The following is a 20,377-nucleotide window of genomic DNA, read 5'->3' as shown; positions in this document are numbered from 1 at the left end:
TCAAGAACGTGAAAGGAAAAGTACTCCAAGCAGCTACACACGAATCCAGTAAACATCAAACATATATATAACATAACAAAACAATCAATCAGTTCACATCTGAATGCCAAATGGGCCTTAGCATCATTATTTTATTTGGTCATGCTCATTGCCCATCAGAAGTAAGATGCATACACCCGAAACGTGTCCTGCCAAGTGCCAGCCCAGGGACATACATGAAGAATGGATACACCAGTCAAATTTTAGACATGCGTGTCTAGAATCCAGATGTAGATGTCACCATTTTTTACAAGTCTGTATTTATTTTTTTTTTATGAAGATTTTTTACAAGTCTGTATTTATATTAACCATACTTTATATTGAAATATATACAATCAAAAAATAATTTATACTCAAGTAAATGAATATTCAAGGTCTAAACACATCGAGATGCCCACATTGTACAGATGTGTGGTGTCTAATATGGCTATTTTTTAGGAGTCGTGTCTAAAGTGTCAGACAGCATGTTGCCATCGAATAACCAGCTTAATTCCTTTGACAACTACAACAGGCTCAGCATTATATTGGGGATGATTCTGCTCTTGTACAAGTTCATCAGCAATAGGGGTTATCTTGAAAACTTTCTTATTTCGTCCCGAGTAAAGATCACTGCACAAGGTTTTTCCTGTCTGCTGCATGTTTGCATTGTTTTTGTTATTCGATTTTATCAATCAGCGACCCCAAGAAACCTATATTTCATACATGTTTCTGCAGAAAGCTCCCCTATCAAAGATCAAATGTTCACCAAAATTTCCATACATTGCTTTCTTCACAAGGCTAGTGCTCAAGCTTCATAACATTGTCAGATGGTTGTTATTCAAAACAGAACCTACCAAATCACTGGCAATGAGGTGGGCTCGGGCCAGGTAGGCCCCAGCACAAACCCGTAGAAAAGGCGCCATGTGAACCTTCATTTAATTTTTCCTAGGCTGGGCCGGTCGGGGCCACGCCAATAACTCCTGGCCCAGGCCAGGCAGGGTGATGACTCCCCAGCCTGTACCTAGAGCTTAGGAGCGCTGAGCTGGATCACTCAGCCCACTGCCAGCCCTATTTCCAACACGCTCATCAAAGGTCACCATCCTCTGTAATTGATCGAGAGCCACAAAGCCCCAAACAATCCACCCAATGGGTATTTCCTGGACAAGTAAAACCAAGAGGGTGATATTTCAGCTATCTTTATAAAATGTTCAAGTTTGCATTACTTTCCCAAGAAAAGGCATTATGAGGATTTTACTTTTTTGGGGTTTATAAATTTCATTCTATGTGTCTTGCCATATGAAAAGAGTATTATCCAGAATATACAAAATGAGCACTTATTGGCTGTGTTTAAAGCAACAACCCATCCATTGTTATGATCCTCATGCTCAAAACATCATAGTCAAACTGGTTGCTCAATAGCTCAAATTATCTCCTTGTATAGTATTTGAAGAACATATCCCTTAAAATAATCCATATGCCGTATTTGAGACCAAACTCAGCTTTCCTATACTCGGAAACATCGTGCCTAAGGTTACACACATGTAACACAAGAATACAAAATCCAAAGAAGAGGCCTCCATAAAGACACCAACGCCAAATCCACTCATCACAATGTTCCCTTAATGTAGTTTTTCCCCGTAATCTAAACACCAAGCCTTCTTGGCCCCTGAAAATTCAGTCCTAGGCACTAAAAATCTCAAAGAGGGTTTTACTCAGCCATGCTGATCAAATTTGTGGAGCAAGTTTAGAAGCAAAGCATTCTGTAACCCTCCGACTTCACCCTTTTAGAGGAGATCATCAGCTGTAGATGAACCTATGAGATGAAGCTATATACTTTTGCTAATGGTTGTGACTTGTGAGCATCATTAAAGAAAACAAAGGGAGATGCCAAAAGAGGACCTAGAAGAGGTTTCTCTCATTTCCATTTTCATATAACACCATAAACTGTACATTAAGAAGACATACAATAAGAAGACGATATGAGGTGTTGAAATTCAGGAAACAATCTCCAGTCAATTCTAAACAGCAAACCTTGTGGCCCACCAATGGCTCTCCAAGAAGCTGAAACTCACGAAAAGCAATCTCCAAATGCAGTTGGACCCTGTCAGTGAACTACCCTGCCTTTGCACATAACCCAAGGAATCATCATCATCATCAGGGCGTTTTTCAACTATTTGGGGTTGGCTCCACGAATCCTGGTTTGTCTTTCTGCTCTATTAAGGGCAATACCTTCAGTACATAAGTCACCATATTTTTTCTCACTACTTCCAACCATGTCCTTTTGAGCCTACCCTTTACTTTTTTGGGTCTTGCACTTGAACAACTTGCATCTCCTAATAAGTATTGTACTGGGTCTAGGCTGCATATAGCCAACCCACCTAAGTCTACATTCTAATATTTTATCGTCAACTGGAGCCACACTTAAGTTCTCCCTAATGTATTCATTCCAAATTCTTTCCATTCTTGTCTTGCCAGACATCCATCTCAATATCCTTATCTCAGATACACTCATCCTATAGATATGTTGTTTCTTGACCGCCCAATATTCCGCCCCATAAAGCAAAGCTAGTCTCATAATTATCCTATAGAACTTCACCTTCAGCTTCATCGGTATGCAATGATCACGTAAAACTCTGGTTGCACATCTCTACCTCACCCACCCAGCTCTAATTTTATATGCCGACATTTCCTCAATCTCTCCATTTTCCTAGACAACCGATCAAGAATATCAAAAGTGCACTCTTTTGTAATTCTTAGCCATTAATCCTAACTACTTCGTCGTATGTATTCCTATTTTTACAATACTTGCATTCCATATGCTCCGTGTTAGTCCGGTATATTGACGCGGCTCCAGGTCTTATCGATCAAAACTATGTCGTCTGCAAACAACATACACGGTACCTCATCTTGTAGGTGCCATTTATGAAACCAAGGAATCATGAAGGAAAAAAGGCCCATTTAGAAACTACCACCGCAAAAAATCTAGGAAGCTAAAAAATGCATTACACCAAATCAAGCCAAAGATGTGTGTGAATATACTCATTTGCCTGCAATGCAAAAAAATGGATTCTATCCAACATTTTAAGCAGAATGAATAATGCATAATCAATATCTCAAGAAAGATATGGTTGAGAGTAAGAAACAAATAAGAAGAATATGAAATCCCATATCAGCCTTCAACCAAGCGAATAACACTAAAACTGTTTGTGCTTAAAAGTTCAATTCTTCAGGCATTTCTAATCCCAGTACTTGGCATTAGAAGGGTCATATCTTCAAAAGCAGGACGAGCAACTCATGGATCAGCTACAAAGGGTATGTAGTTATCGATGAATATCACTAACAATGAAACAAATCGACACATATATATGATTCCCGAAAGAGGACAGGCAAAACAAAATTTTGTTATTCAAAGTTGATGATGGATGCCCAATCAAAAATATATAAAAGCATGCCAATGAGATCCTAATTGAAAAACCCGCTCAGACGCATCCCCAGATTCCCAAGAATACAATGTAGGGTGAAAATCTAGCACATTATTACCTACTTATGGGCAACACATAACAATTTTGATTTTAAGTACAAAGGAACTTTATTTTTTCTTATTTTCATCTTATATCGATGTCTTGTTCTCTCTTTAAGTACACGAAGTATCTTGATCACAGTTATCTGAATCTCTCACCAAAGGTCGTGATTCCAATTTAGAATCCCGATTTGGCAATTCTAATAAGGAATCTTCACAGAACCCGTTTATGTGAAGTTCCAAATCTCAAGTCCTTATTCTTGAAATCTAGATTCCAACACATATAAAATCTCCTTTCTAGTATTTACTGATTCTCAATTCCACAATTGGTGAATCTCGATTGTACATTTATTGAAACTGGTTTCCATATTTACCAAAGTTCTACCGCTTCCTCTTTTTGTTTAGCATTTTTCTGAGAAGTGATGTTAGAAGTTTTAGAGGCATCAAACTATTCGAGCTAGACATGCAATCTCAAGCTATAAGATGTAGTCATCCCTTTTGCAATGTAATGACCAATAGAAACTAAAGTGGCGGTCCATGTTCTCTACTTAATTATTTAAATACACATTGTATTGATTCAATGGGGAGATTGCAACTCCAATATGTTAGAAATAATATAACACAAAGTATATGTATGACATGTCCATCTATGAATGGCATTGAAACATGTATTGTTTCCCTCTCGGTTCCTTTCGACTCCAAAGATGTCGAACTCTCAACTCCATATAGGTCGATTCCAACTTGTTCGGTAGCTTGATTCCAACGAGCTACGAATCTTGTTCCATCTATGTAGGGTTATTGATTCCATTTTAGTGGAACCCCGATTCTTAAAAATAGGAATCTCGTCCCCTATGATTCCTCCTGTATGGACGTCAATTCTAGAAATAGGAATCTTCCAGCTGGTGACGAGTCTTCGATTCCATTTCCTAATGCGATTCAGTTTCAGAATTGTATTGGGTAACTATATTTCGATATCATGACCTTCGAGCATTATAAACGTAATAGGATTGTCATACTTAAAGGCGTATGCTACAGTTACATGGTTAAAAAGTACCTTACGGAATTCTGGATCACTGGCATTGACAATTGCAATAGGTACCGTTGAGAACGAAGACTACGATTAAGAATAACCAATGAGATTCCCTAGTTCAAAAATGAAGCGACCTCTAATTGTATTCTACACTTATAACCAATGGGCAAAAAGTCGGCCACACGACCGTTAGGCGGACGCCTAGGAGGACTTTTGCTAGGCGCTCGCCTGGGCGGTGTAAAAGGCAGGCACCTAGGCGCTGCCTTGAAAATATGATAATTAATACGTAATTACTAACTTATTAATTCATAATTAATAAATGATTGGCAAGTATTAATATTAATTTATCGAAAATACATTTTGCATCTGACAGTAATTATCAATTTCTTGGTAAACCAGAAAAATAATATTACTTCGTAATTATTAATTTATTGAAAATACTTTACATGTAACAATAATTGTTAATTTATTGATAAACTAAACAATAGTATTAATTTGTAATTATTAATTTATCGAAAATTCTTTATGCATATAACAGTAATTAATTTGTAATTCTTAGTTTATCGAAAATACTTTTTGCATGTGATAGTAATTATTGGTAAACCAAAATATAGTATTAATTCGAAATTATCAGTTTATCGAAAATGCTTTTTGCATGTGACTGTAAAAATTAATTTATTGGTAAACCAAAAGATAGTATTAATACATAATTATTAATTTATCGAATATGCTTTTTACATGTGATAGTAATTATTAATTTATTGGTAAACCAAAAGATAGTATTATTTCGTAATTATTAGTTTATCGAAAATTCTTTATGCATGCGACAATAATTGTTAATTTATTGGTAAACCAAAATATAGTATTAATTCGTAACTATTAATTTATCAAAAATGTTTTTTGCAAGTGACGGTAATTGATTCCTTAGTAAACCAAAAAATAGCTAATTCGTAATTATTAATTTATCGATAATGCTTTTTGCATGTGACAGTCATTATTAATTTGTTGGTAAACCAAAAGACAGTATTAATTCGTAATTATCAATTTATCAAAAATGCCTTTTGTATGTACCAATAATTATTAATTTATTGGTAAACCAAAAGATAATATTAATTTGTAATTATTAATTTATCGAAAATACTTTTTTCATGTGATAATAATTAATTTATTGAAAAACCAAAAAAATAGTATTAATTTGTAATTATTATTATGTAGTATATAAAATAATTTGGGGGAAGTGTGGGGATCCAACTCAAATAAAAGACAACACATGCTGCCTTAGCGCCTAGGCAGCCCAGAGCCCAAACCGCCTAGGTGGCCGCCAACACCTTTTTGAACAGTGCTTATGCCAATAAAAAAAAATATATAAAATGTTTGAAAGCTTGAAAACCTCCATGAGACCAATCAAGTAGGTTCGAAATGACTATTGTCTCAATAAAGAACATGTAAGGCTGGGTGTGCCTGAGTCAACCAAATCACATCGTCCAAAGAAAGATTTGCCATCTTACTGAGCCCAGTCAATAAATGGCCTGGCCTGACACATCCAACACTTAAATTCCTATTATATTGCCGTCAGTACATGACTTTACTCAGTGCTCTTTTTCGAGGTCTTGTGGCAATCTATTACGTGGAGATGTGGCAAGCAAATGCCTCTGGATTAATCCATTCCCCAGATGTTCACAATATGGATTAAGTTCCGATTTTAGGTCGGTCGGTCTAAGAATGTATGGATCTCCCTCTTCTCTGCTACAATCTGGCTCATAAGGACTTAACAAAATGCCTGCATTTTGAATGGAAAAAATCAAGTAGGTCATAACTGTTGGGCTATATCACCCAATTCGTTGGATCACTTGCTGCAGCCAAGGAATGGACTTCCCACGGCTCTAAAAAGAACGTGACACAAAATCTGGAAATACAATTAGAGTGCCTAATGACCCAGGAAATCCATCCTAGTTTGCGAAACACATACTCTTCCTCCCCCCTCACGGCTCATTCAAGCTTAACATCAACGGCTCCTCTTTTCAAAACTCAGGGGCTGCAGGTTGTGTACGTATCCTCAGAGATAGTAATGGGGAAGTCATAGCTTCATTTGCATCACCACTAGGTCCTGTGTCAAACAATGTGACAGAATGCAAAGCGTTGGAGATAGGGATTGACCTTGCCATTGAAATGAACTGCTTCCCCTTACTAATGAAAAGAAATTCCCCAGTTCTCGTAGAAGCCATGCATTGCTGATACAGATCCCCGTGGAGAGCAGCTAATTGCCGCTTCAAACTATCCAACCCAGCTGGTCAACAATGGACGTTTCCCATGTGTTTCGGAAGTTAATACGGGTGCTGACTGCATAACAAGGAGCGCTATAACACTTTCGGAAGCTATTGCATGAAAGTCCCCCCCCCCCACCCCCCGGACTTTTTATCTTGGTCTTTGTCAGAAGATATAGCAATAGTTCCCTACGAAAGGGTTGTAACATGAATGAGGTTGTAATTTTTTCATCCTATTAATGAAAATTGGCAGGAGCCCCAATCCCCATTAATTCACCCAAAAAATACAGAACTGTACTCAGCCGTGATTTCAAGTCAAAATGGCTATGATTTCAAGTCAAATGGCTCAAATACTGTAGCAACAAACTAAGTGAAGCCACTAATCTATTCACCAAGCTTTGGAGGGACAAGGGGAACCTCATATTGAATAAGCATTCCTACGTTAGAAACCAACTCTAGCTTGGCCCTGCATAGTTGCATCCTGACAGGACTCATCCATACCCTACCTATTACATAGATGTACCACAAATGACTTTCCACAACTACTAGTCACCCAAGAACCACATGTTCTGATTCTTCAAGCATTCCCATTCAGTGAGTATGTAGATCTCTCTATCATATTCCTCACGTGATGTCTTCACGATGGCGAAATTTCTCATGTTTACATCACCATCAATTAATCTCGTTCGCCGCTACATTTCAATTGCCCTCAAATTTATTCCAGATGTGACTGTAAAAAACCCATAAGTTGCACATCGTTTTGACTTCACTGGAACGCGTGTGTGTGCATGACACAAACAAAAGAAGTAATAAAAAGGAAGTCAAGAAACACAACGTGCATTATAATGTTAACTTTGTCCAAATATGCAAACCCCAAGTGCGATTAATTGCTTTATGAACTAATTCTGACACTCTTGTATAGGTCAGAATATTTGCATTGCACTTCCCTCTTTCTATAAACAGTAACAGATATAACTCAGTTCTATTGGGCTATACTGTGCTTTATTTTTCAAGAAGACCGGCTCTCTTCTTCGAACTGGAGATAATACTTGCTTATGTCATATAATACATCAAAACGTTACTTTCTTGTACAAAAAAAATGAACATTACTTTCTTGTACAAATCGCACAAAACTCAAAAATATTAATAAAAATAAAAATAAAAAAAATCAAACGAGAGGAATGTTCACCACAAAAGTTCACCACCATTGTCACAGATGGCACAAACAGTGTCAAATAAATCATTCCCTTCCTCATCCGATTCATCAGCATCAAAATCTCCACAGTCATCGTCAAATTCATCGTCATCATCAACGATAAATTTCAATTTCTTCGCATCAGGACCAGTGTGAATATCCTGGAAAAACAAATCCAACAAAGCCAAGGTCGCATGTAAAAGGCAAAGGTGACAAGCAAATCTAACAAAAAGGAATTTCCCACAATGGAAAGAGAAGCAGATGTAAAACTTAACAAGAACAAATAATTCAGCAAAGAATTGGAAAAAGATACTCAAGAATAGAAGTCAATAACATACTTCATCAGATATTTTTCTCTTCTTTGGCTTCTCTTCAAGAAATGAGCTAATAACCTGTTTAAAACACTGTCAATACCGTGCTATCAACTATTCTTTGAAAAAGTATACACAACAAAAACTCAACATCATGGTTGCAAAATTTTCTGACAAGGGCAAGTATGCAATTCCATGCCATATACTTGTGACTGTATTAACCAATTGGGAATTCACATAGCATGAAATCATTTTTAACACATGCTTAATTAAGTGTATGACACATATGCCGCAGGCAAGCTCAGATGTGGAAGATGCAAGGCCAACTATGCAAAAGACAGATTAGTAAATCAAAAGAGGAGGTAAACAAACAACCAGAAGGAGACAAAAGAGAGAGAAAACACAAGTGAGATAAAAACAAAAAGAAAAGCAGCCAGAGTAGAGAGAAAGAAGCATCAGGGGGAACATAGAGAATAAATTTTAAATAAAAATGTCAAAAACGTACATGGGAATTGCCATATTTGGAAGTAAGAGAACCCAACCATGGAGAAAAACCTAAGTCCTAATCAGAAACTTAAGAAAAGTTTACCAAAACTGCAACCATAACAGTAACCTATCACATATGTTGCACATTAGCATCATGCTGATGCAGCCTCATGAACAACTATAGAATTATGTCCTTTCGAAGCTACTTCAGGTATTGGAGCCGACAGGGTTGACTGCTCCACTACCAAGTGTGATGACTCTTGTTCAAATTTGGTAACTTGGACTCCAAATCCCTAGGCTTGCTTCTAATTTTTTGCAATTCAAGGATATGAAGAATAATAAGTGGGTACTGAAAAACTCTAATAAGTATGAATACCTTGGTATGAACGTGCCTTATGCCAGTTTTTGGTATTTTGAACAAAACATTTTTGGTTACCTAAGAACATTGCACCTCTGTGTATCTCAGGCTAACACTGATGAGAAGCTCTGGATGGATATTGATGGAACTTAAAGCATTTGAGACCCCACATAGGAACTTCTTTGAACTCTACAAATTTTAATCATAAAATATTTCCTAAAGACAACTCAAAACATGATAATTTTCTCTTAATATATGGCTCCACCTGAGACACCCAACATTGTATGGGAGTAGGATACGATATTACAAATGAGTTACTGAGGATTTTGAGCATCTTGTATTACAACAACAATCATCATTCCATGTGAAAGGTGATTGGGACATACGAAAGTGCACACAAATGGAACAAGGAAGTGTGATTCAGAACAAAGGAGGCATCTGTAATAGTGAATCCAACTCCACAAATGAATCCAACTCCACAATGTGTGGGGACCCAAAAATTGTAGAGGAAACCAGTATTGCCCAAAAACTCAAGTTAGGATGCATAACTCAACCTAGTCAACAACTTTTGGCACCTCCTGAGTTACAAACATGAACTATTGCTGAGCATTACAAACAAGTTTTATGAAGATTTAACAAGGCTCTGGTAAGACTTGAGCGAGCCTCAAGTCCTGTCTCATGACCCATTCTTACAGGTGAACTACACAATCCTTAGAGAAACAGAGTAATATAAAGAAGTCCAAGAAGTCCTGTCTCATGACCAACTCCAAGAAGTCCTGTCTGATGCCCATGGAGTTATGCATGCCCATGGAGAGTTCTTCGTCAGTATCAAAACAATGTCTAATTTTCTACACTATTTAGTTAACTAAGCTGCAGAATACAACAGGAAAGAACATAATACAGTACAGATCACCAGGCAGTTAGCATCAATATAGGCTCCTCAAAGGTACTTGTCTCGTGACTAAAAAGAGTGATGTTGCTTTTGACCTCTTTACAACGATTCAACCACATGCCACTAGATTTGAACAGTGCTTCACAAACCCTTAAAGGTGTGCGAAATTTTATAAAAGAAACAAACAAGCCTGCATGCACAAACACAGACACAAAGACACATGCACGCACTCAAGTACGCACATGCACTCACACATATATAACAATTAAAAAAAAAAAATTATACAAGTATAAAATGTGTAACAATTAGATATTATTTTTATATACATCATCATCCAGGACCCTATGTAGGCGGGACCAGCACCGGGTTACGGCCTTTTTATCATCATCCGAGCCTTATTCCAGCTATTTGGGGTCGGCTACATGAATCACGTTCCACCATTTATAGGTGCAGAATTCATGAAAAGAAGTGGCAAAGTTTTACACTGGCTGCCCTACAGAACACAACCCTCCTTTATCTGTGCTTGGGGCCGGCATACACAAATGCAAAACCAAATATGCATGCATATGAAAAATGTATTATGCAGCCTCAGCTAATGACAAACTAACACAGCCACAACCCATGTCTGAGGACCCAAAACACGAGGAAATCATTTTTTAACCCTTCAAGATCAATCTCCTAAAAAAATATAAAATAAAAAAAAGGACTCTCAGAGACCCAACAATTCTTAGTTGCCGCAAAGGGCAAAAAATCTTATCAAAATGGCAAATTTGATAGATGGTAGATCGATTAAAAGGACTTAGAGACCCAACAATTCTCAATTGCCAAAAAGGGCACAAAATCTAATAGGAACGGCAAATTCGATGATGGTAGATCCCTTGATTTTAAGCATTTTATGAGCTCGAAATTCTTTTTTTTTTTAATGAGATTTACATATGTTTAAGAACATTTTTGGATCCTCAAACTATTAAAAAAAATTGATTTAGCTGTGGCCACACACATTTCGGTATAGCTCATTACACCAAAACTAGACCCTACACAAGGAAATGACAGTCTCTAGAACATGATCTTTGGTCTAGAACAAGGAATCAACTTCCATATTGTTGGGGTCATGTGATCATTTAAAGGCCCTACGATAACATGTAAAAACTTCTAATATATACCAAAGGAGGCATTTTTATGTCATGACTCACTTAGGTTTCAACGAGCTAGGCCAAGGTTGACGTTTAAAACCCTTTAGCCTTGGGCATATGGCACTACCAAGTAGAATTTGTAGGGTCATCCCTTGATGAGACCAGAGAGATGCTCAGGGTGGTTGGCCAAGGGGCTGTCTGACCCCTATGCCCAGGGTGGCTAGCCAGAAGGGACAAGGGCCAAACTCATCATCATACCATCACATAGCATATTCACTAAATAGTCGTCCTAGGAAGCAACCAGTTGGGGAATGTCGTGTACATGTTTTGAAGAGATGACCCCCATGCACCATTGCGAAAGTGCAAGAAGGTCCTATGGGATCTGGACTTGTCCTCAGGGAAGAACCTATAATCCATTGACTAGAACCATATTCTCTTCATTTATTGGTTGACTTTGATAGATCAATCATAAAGTCCTGCTATGGGTTGTGCATCATGGGTTACGTTCGGTCGATTTGAGAAAATGATTGTGATTCACTGTTGCCATTATAGAGGAGTGCTTCAATGAATTCGCATGATCCTTAACCCATTGGATCCAATTCCCATTAAATTATATTTACATATATTTTATTTGAGTTATGGAACATTAAAATGAATTTTCAAAATGCTCTGTATATTTTATTTTCTCAAAAAGAATTTTTAGATAGCTAAAAACTAATTTTTCAGGATTTTATAAATGTGCAGAGCAATTTTAAAAATGCTAAATGGATTTTTTAAATTAGTTTATTAATTTTAAAATTATTTGGGGAGTGGGGGCCCACTTGGAAGACCTCCACGGTCTATAGTAGGTGTGGGGCCCACATGGGACCCACATGACCTCACCCTACCTCTCTCTCTCTCTCTCTCTCTCTCTCTCTCTAACTTGTGGCTCAAGGATTGTAGTAGGAAGCCCAAGATTTTGAAAAGATTTAGGAAATATTTGATAGAGAGAAAGAATTGATTGCATAAAACTTTTGTAAGTTGTTTCAGAACTTGATATTTTTTAAACTATATTATATTTTCTAAAAGCTAATATTTGATAAGGAATGGGTTAAGGAAACTAAGGGGATAATGGTTCCAGAAACTTAAGGATGACAAACTCTAGAACCCAGAAACCCTAGTTTGTAAACTATAAATACCTCTTAAGGGGGTGGCCTCTATAAACACAATCATTACACCTGTCTCTCTCTCTCCTCTCCTAGAGTGGCACGTGACTCTCTCTCCTCTCTCTTCTCCCCCAACTCTTCTCTCTCTAGGTTAGAACATAGAAAAGGGGCTGCCACAACCCAAACTATATTGAAATGGGTGGCACGCCCAACTAAAACCTAGGTCTAAAGCCACCCTATTGAATTGAATATAATGCACATGTTAAGTATATATATTGTTACTTAATAGACCTTTCATATTTATTTAATTGATAATTGAATATTTAAATTCTTTTAATTTCTATACCTTTAAACAGTGAATATTTCTCTATTTGAATTCTCTATTCTAATTCTATTGTTCTAATTATTAATATTTTTTTTTTTTTATGAAATGAATATTTTAAATTTTTTATTCAACTATTAGATATAATAGATATTAGAAATTGAATAGAGAAAATGAATAGAATATTCAAATAAAATAATTCAATTCAATATTTCAATTCTATATTAGATTCTTATTCTATTTTTATTTATTTAAATAAATTTTTTATATGAATCTAAAATATCAAAATATTTGTTTTTATTTTAGTAATATTTCTTAATATTTTGACTATCAATTCCATTAAGAATAAAAGATATCTTAACTCATGCCCTTATAAATTAGACTAGGGTTTGCCTAGGCTTCCCAATGTATGAGACAAAGTGAAAAGACCTCAATCATCGCCTATTGATGTGAACAAAAAAAAATACACAATCAGGAAGGGAAAAATGTTGCAATCTGACAGAGGTGCACCTTGGAAGAGAAGAGAGTAACCCAACAAGAAGTTGCATCAAGATTCCTTTTCTCTCTATGATAATAATTTTCCTCAGAATCAATAGAAACAAACCCCTAACCCTTCAAACATTTCCACAATCTTCAAACGAGTATCACCACTTCTCACATGCAGATGGCGTCGAAGAATCTCTCTAGTAATAATTAGGGCCTTTATGAACTGGTTAATAAGTGTTGCAAAATTTTGATGGTCATAACTCACTACAATCCAACCTCCTAAGATTACTATTGTGCCATCACCCTTACCCTCATCCAATAGGATGTTAGGTAAGGCAAGTTCTGGTAATCCTAATTCCTTAGGGCACTATTAAGACCATGTTCAAAAGTATGCACTTTAAATCCATTGCTCAAAGTTAAGCCTCACACATTCAGTACAAGAGTGGAAAACAAATGATGAAGCCTGAGCTCAAGCTATAAAGCTCAATCACAACTACTTAGAAACCTTCATAACATGCTAGCAATAAGGGTGGCAATGGGGTGGGTGGCCCAGCCCACGCTGGCCGATCTGGCCCTTAAAATTTGGGCCAGGGCCATAAATGTGGCCTGAAGACTTGGGCTTGGACAGAGCCGCCTGGTTCAGTCGTTTTTAAAGAATTTTATTAGCATGGCCCTGGCCCAGTTCGTCCCAGCCCAACCCATCCTACCCTAATAGGGCCAAGGCCGGGCCAGGGCCAGGGTCTCGTTGGTCCGCCAGGCCTAGGCCAGCCCTCATGTGAACAGGGCCAAGCCTGACCCATTAAAATCCTAGCTACCAAGCCACACTGGTTTATCTACTTCTGGCTTCTATTGCATCTAGAGAATGTCCACTAATTTCCTCACTACAATTTATCTTACAGAAATATTGTCATCTTTACAAACGGCCCATCACCAGGTGAATTAAAACCTTCAGTTAAAGAAATCCATTTTGGTTAAATTTTCCTTTATCATCCATATATTTAGGGGAGAATGGTGCAACTTTTGAATTGCCCACACCCCTCATTCTTCCCTGCTTCATAAAATGCTCTCTCTCTCTCTCTCTCTCTCTCTCTCTCTCTCTCTCTCTCTCTCTCTCTCTCTCTCATATTTATGTACCCCTATCTCTCCTTAAAAAAAATCCTATCCTCTTTTATTTTAATGATTTAATGATAAAACTTAAAATATATGATATCAGAAAAGCCACATATATCTCCTTAAAATTCTCTTCCTTTTATTATCCAAATCCATTTTTTTCAAATAACTAAACTAGAAATAAGATATATGAGTGCCCAAACTTAAACATTAGACACAATTTTTAAGGAAAATATAAACTAGAGACAAGAAATAGGAGTACCAAATAAGGCTTGGATGATGATGATGATGATATATAATCTAGAGAGAATAGATATTAGTATCTAAGCAAAGTAAAATCTTAAAAAATAAGAATTCCTAAAAAAAATAGGAACTTCCATTAAAACAACTAGATTGATCCCTTTATCTAAAGGGATTGGGTAACCAAGATACAAAGGAATCACTAAAATAGAAATATATACATATATATATATATATAAGACTAAATAATTTAGAGCAAATTATAAAGGTAATATTGCACGACTCAACTATTAAACAAAAATGAAAATGACAATAAAATGACTCTTTCATTCAATTGAATATTGGAAAACCAATCTTAGCTAATTTCTCAACTAACGTACCATGCAACACACGTGTCATTAGCTAGTCATCCTAACTAGTCTGCCTCTTTACTTCTTTTCTTTCTTCTTTTTTCTTTTTTCTTTTTTTTTTGGAATAAATGATGCAATGATGCACTACGATTAAATTCAAATAATGCGTGATTTCATATTCAAAAGAAATAACATTCCAAACATGCATAAACTCTTTGCCAAAAAATGAGTTACCCCACACTTTTGCGTAAAGTCAAAATGTGCCAAGATATCGTCAATCCTTCTCTTTCCACATGTCAGAAAGGACCCCAATGCAGTAAATGACAAAAAAGAATCTGAAACCTCATACCTTAAACTCTTTCTACTCCTTTTATCAATAATGGCGGAGCATATCCGAAAAGGAATGTCATAGCATTCTTCCTATTGAAACGTGCTTTATTCGAATTATGAGCAAATAAAGTTGTAAGTTTCTCCTTCCAAAGTCAAACTGTCCTTCCTACATAAACACCAAATCGCCGGATCTTGTATTTAATCTAACACATCTCCAAACCTAACGTCATCAGCAACTTCACTAATGAGGCTATGTTGAATAACCCTTGACCTCATCAGCATCCTCCCCTAACCTAACCTTGGTCACTCTTGAACTTGCTACATTTGTTTCTTAATACCTTTTCTCATTCCACCGAGTCAAACTCTGGCAATTAAACGGAAAGCAAAGAAAGAAAACATAGGAAACTTCAAAGCTGACGTTAACACCTTTAGAGGCATTTTTCAGCCTAGTTTCTTGGGCAAAGCGGATGAAGTGGGTTTCAGCATTATAAAGCTTGTGTCATGTTGAACAACATTAGAGCGAAGTCATGACTTCTAGAGGTTGAAGTAACGTTTCCCGGTTCTTTACGTCATATTTTCTCAAATGCACAAGTGTCAGACTTAGTAATTAGAAGTCCGAATTATATTAGAATTAAGATGTCTTAAGGTTTAAGCTAAGTTTTACTCTATGAATAAAGGTCGGTATAGGCCTTTCCTTCAGAGTTTTCATGTTGTTTTCTAAGTTCAAGATTTTATTAGAGACATGTTAGAAACTTGATGTCTAAGCTTCCATTTTTTACTTTTTGATCAAATTATTGAAGAATTTTTTTTTGAGTCTTTCCTTCATTTGTTCTTTTTGCATCATCTTGTATGAATTAAGATTTCTTGATATTTAAGATAAGTTTAACAAAGGTCAATATGGGCCTTTTGTTTTAGGGTTTTGAGATTGTTATCTTAGTTCGTGATTTTCACATAGAGACGCTATAAACTTGATGTGTGACCTTCCCTTTTTTTTTTTTTTTTTTATCAAATTATCATACATCTTTTTAAGGCATTGTTTTGTTCGTTTTTCATCATATCTTGTCAACATAGATGATGCATTGATGTACCATCCTTTGCTATCAATGCATACGGTATCCACACATACAAATATAGATCAAATGCTTTGATACCAACAAATGCAATGGAGGTTCATTCAACTTTTCACAATAAAAAGCCACAATCTTGTGCTCTTTGCTGAGGACAGCTACAATACCCACATCAAAAATCCTATCATAATCTTGGAGTGCCAAAATAAGGGCACTACTCATTTTTTCTTTGCCCTTGATAGAGCATAATGGCAGACCAAGATTGACATATACGATCCCAAATAGTTGGGAAAAGGCTCTAATAATGATGATGATGATGAGTCATCTTTTCTTTCACAAGCTTAACTTGGTCCATTGCAATGACACTTTATTCATGCAATTGGTGATAGGTACAATAATCACTTTGAAATCACATATAAAATTCCTATAACAAGGAGCCACTCCATTTCGCTCTCCTACTGTTTTTGGTGTTGGCCAATCCATAATTGCTTGCACCGTAGCTTGATCAACTTTAACCCCTTCTGCTAAAAAACAACCTCCATGAACACCTATTTGCCTTTCATAAAAGAATGGTTCTTAAGGTTCATGAACAGTTTCTCCCTGCACAATACCTCCAATACCTACTTCATATGGTCTAGGTGCTCATTACCACTTGAATTGTGAATGAGAACTGAGAGATTAAGAAGATGTCACACATAAAATTAAAACTAAGTGAGCGAAATGGAGATGTGCATCAAAGTTTTATGTGATCACCGCATACCGTTGAAGCTAAAGGGGAAGTTTTATAAAACAACGGTGAGATCAGCTTTGTTTTATGAGACAGAATGTTGAGCGGTTAAGAAACAACATACCCAAAAGGTGAGCATAGCTAAGATGAAGATGTTGAGATGAATGAGTGGCAAGACAAGAAAGGCTAAAATTCGAAATGAATACATTCGAGGGAACTTAGGTGTGGCTTCAATACTTTGCTGGTTCACCAAAACCGATAAAAACCAAAACCGGCCAGTGGCCGGTTCCAATCGAACCAGGCGGTTAAAATTTGAACTGCCCGATTTTTCCTACGCTGAGCAAAAAGCTCTAAAAGAGCAAGGCGAATGCCCAAAAGGACATGGATGGAAGTAGTGAGAAAAAATATGGGAACTTATGGAGGTTATGGCCTTTGATAGAGCAGAATGGCGGAACATGATCCATATCGTCAACCCCAAATAGTTGGGATAAGGCTCCAATGATGATGAAGGTCATCAAAATATATAACTACAAAAAAAACAATAGAAGAGCCAAGCATGTGGTCCATTACCCTCATAAAAATACTTGGGCCATTAGATAATTCAAATAGCATCTCAAACCTCTCTTCAAACCCTCTCAAGCTTTAAAAGTTGTTTTCCACTCATCTCCAGGCCGAAAGAAAATCTAATGATACCACTATTCAAATCAACTTTAAAGCAGACCTTAATCCCCAATAACATATCAAGCATTTCATCGACGGAAAATAGGAAAGCAAATACTTCATCGCAAATTCGCAATCTTATTGATAGCCCTGCTATCTACACATATGAGTAAAAAACAATCTTTCTTTGGTGTCAACAAGGCAAGGACGGCATGTGGACTTAATACTTCATCAAATTAACCCCCCTTTAATCAATAATCAGTTACCTGCCAATGAAACACTTCACACACTTTTGGACTCATGCAATAAAATGGCAAGTTAGGAAGAGTAGCACTACGGATCAAATCAATGCAATGCTAGATCTCTCCCATAAGAAGTAAACTGTCACACAAATCCTCAAGCATAACATCCACAAACTCCTCACTGCTCAAAAAAAAAACCACAAACTCCTCAATTAAGGGTATAATAAGGGTAGGAACAGAATCAAGACATGAATGATCCTTTACTATTATTGCACATGCAATGTAGTCATACCTTTTGAACAACCGATAGAATTAGGGCATCAACCATCCTTTCCTATCAATGCAAACATAACTCCTTGCTCCTTGCTCTCCTCAAGAAACCTAAATAAAGGGAGTATAACCTCTCCCTATCCTTCTTAGGTTCAAGCCAATTATCTCCCTTTAACACATTCTTCCTAGAAGTACGTGTTGTGTTTCTCGTGATGTATAGCAGAATAATCATAATATCCTGGGTGACCCATGTGCTCTACTACCATGTTATCAACCCTTGTGATTCATATGGTTTCGTGCTGGTGCCAAAGTCACATGGGCGAATTCAATGATTTGAGTAGAAAGATTTGAGAAGCTAACGTATGCAGTACATAAAAACGGTCGAGTTGAAGGATACTCAAGGATTGTGCACACAGACCGCCCTGATAGACATTTTGTCATTCAAGACAATGCTAGATCTGAATTCATCATACTGATGGGTCAAATTCAGCAGATTTCAATCAACTACATAACCAGTATGTGGTTAAACTTTCAGATTAATTCACCCTGGATCTCATGGGAGATCTGATTTGAGATGACGAACAAGATCTCATGAGAGATCCGATCTATGATGAGGAATAAGCTTTCATGGATGAACCAATCTTCGATGAACAAAAAGACGAAGGACTTCAAGGAGCGTCAACAGGTGAAGTTGTTGGGTCAGCCATCGCATTCAGTGCTTTTCTCATAGGTGCTCCTTTGGTTTGTTCTAGGGCTGAACCAACATAATTCAGCGGGTTATGCAGCTAAACTGAGCAATTTCAAAAGGTTTATGTAGTAGAACCACGCATATATATCACAATTACTCCATCGACATATATTGACCCTTTCGTCTAGGTTGTTCTCAAAAGAGTTTATGTGCTTAGAAGCCAATTGTAAAGCCCCAATATTGATGCAGAATCACTCTATTTTGATTCGGACAATAATCCACAAGTCCTTGTATTGTTTTTTTTTTGGGAGAGTTAACTTTTGTATTGCTGTGAGAGTAACATGATACAGAATGGGGATTCGAGAGTACCCAGAAGTCTGGTCTCTCGGTCAAAAAATAGGTCAAAAGACCCTATACAAAATATTGGGGCTTATAGAATTGCCCGATTACAAGGAGTGTACTGTATCGTGAGTAAACAAGGTTGCGCCCACTGTGGTCCAGAGCAAAAAAGGAGATGGACCAGCAGCAACTTTAGAACTACAGCAAGTGTGAATAAGCAAAGGTACGCCCACTATGGAACGGCGGCTTCTGTTGAACAACTGCAACCTAAAAAAAAACTCGTATAGACGAGGTCTTTTGCTAGAGCCCTAGCTCCGTCTTTCACCAAAAGACCAGCGAACCCACAAGTCCTTGCATAAATCCTCAATTTCAACATATAACATTTGGGTTGAAGAAGACCTAGGCCTAGCGCAGGAGTCATCTTATCCCACTATAAAACTCGATGACGAGTTTTCCCCAACTAGGGGAATCTAAGGCAAAAGCAGCTGATTTGTATTTTTGATACTTTTTATTTATTTAATTTCAAGGACATGGATATAATGTTATTTATTGATATTAGTTGATTTAAATCATTGGGGGATTAAAATGGGTTTTCATTAATTGTTAAGGGGTAGGGTGGTAAAAGTGTCTCTTTCCTGTTTACCAGGAACATTGAATAAACCTTGGACATGGACAGAGAGTGGCATGTAAACATCCCCTTTTCATTTTTCAATCAAATTGTCAGAGTTCGTTTTGAGTCTTTATTTTTGTTTATACATTTTGTATCATCTGGTAGCAGCACATGTCATCTCCCAAAGCACCTTACGATTGCAAGTTTGAGCAATTGGTAGCTAGAAGATTTTGATTTTCCATCACAAATGTAGAAAGGGCAAAGGTGGGTGACAATTTGTGACAACTAAAAAACTCAGCTGCAGCTATCAACTATGAGACATCCAAACCCTTTGCCAAGACTTAGAAGGGTTGTTACGTCCTAGCGCAGGCCCAATCTTCTACCCCACCACACATGACAATACCCTCCCAGAATGTTAAGGACTAGGAATCACTGATAGAAAGAGATATACCCTCGATTTTGCAGGTGCGCATAAAGTAGAAACCTTGGTCATCATTGAGACCCAGTTGAAGGTCCAGGGTCCTTCACTCATCAAGTTTGTTTAGGGTCATGACCCTACCAGATGGATGGTATACAGATTGAGG

At 37.0% G+C, this 20,377-nt stretch overlaps 1 protein-coding gene across 1 annotated transcript in view; it reads right to left on the bottom strand.

Moving 5' to 3' along the window:
* The window catches only part of LOC18446687 (protein ENHANCED DOWNY MILDEW 2), a 39,549-nt gene that overhangs the window by 14,372 nt on the left and 4,800 nt on the right, over positions 1 to 20,377 (bottom strand). The window contains exons 5-6 of the mRNA XM_011629648.3: positions 8,366 to 8,419; positions 8,022 to 8,188 (exon numbers count right to left, since the gene is read on the bottom strand). Of these exons, the coding sequence (XP_011627950.1) occupies positions 8,022 to 8,188; positions 8,366 to 8,419 (221 nt within the window). The remainder of the gene's footprint in view (positions 1 to 8,021; positions 8,189 to 8,365; positions 8,420 to 20,377) is intronic.

Source organism: Amborella trichopoda, chromosome 10 (genome assembly GCF_054954075.1).
Source record: "Amborella trichopoda isolate Santa Cruz 75 chromosome 10, AtrichopodaSantaCruz75HAP2 v2.0, whole genome shotgun sequence".
Classification (NCBI taxonomy): Eukaryota; Viridiplantae; Streptophyta; class Magnoliopsida; order Amborellales; family Amborellaceae; genus Amborella; species Amborella trichopoda.
Note: the sequence above shows the minus strand (reverse complement) of the source record. Positions and strands in the feature narration are given on the sequence as shown.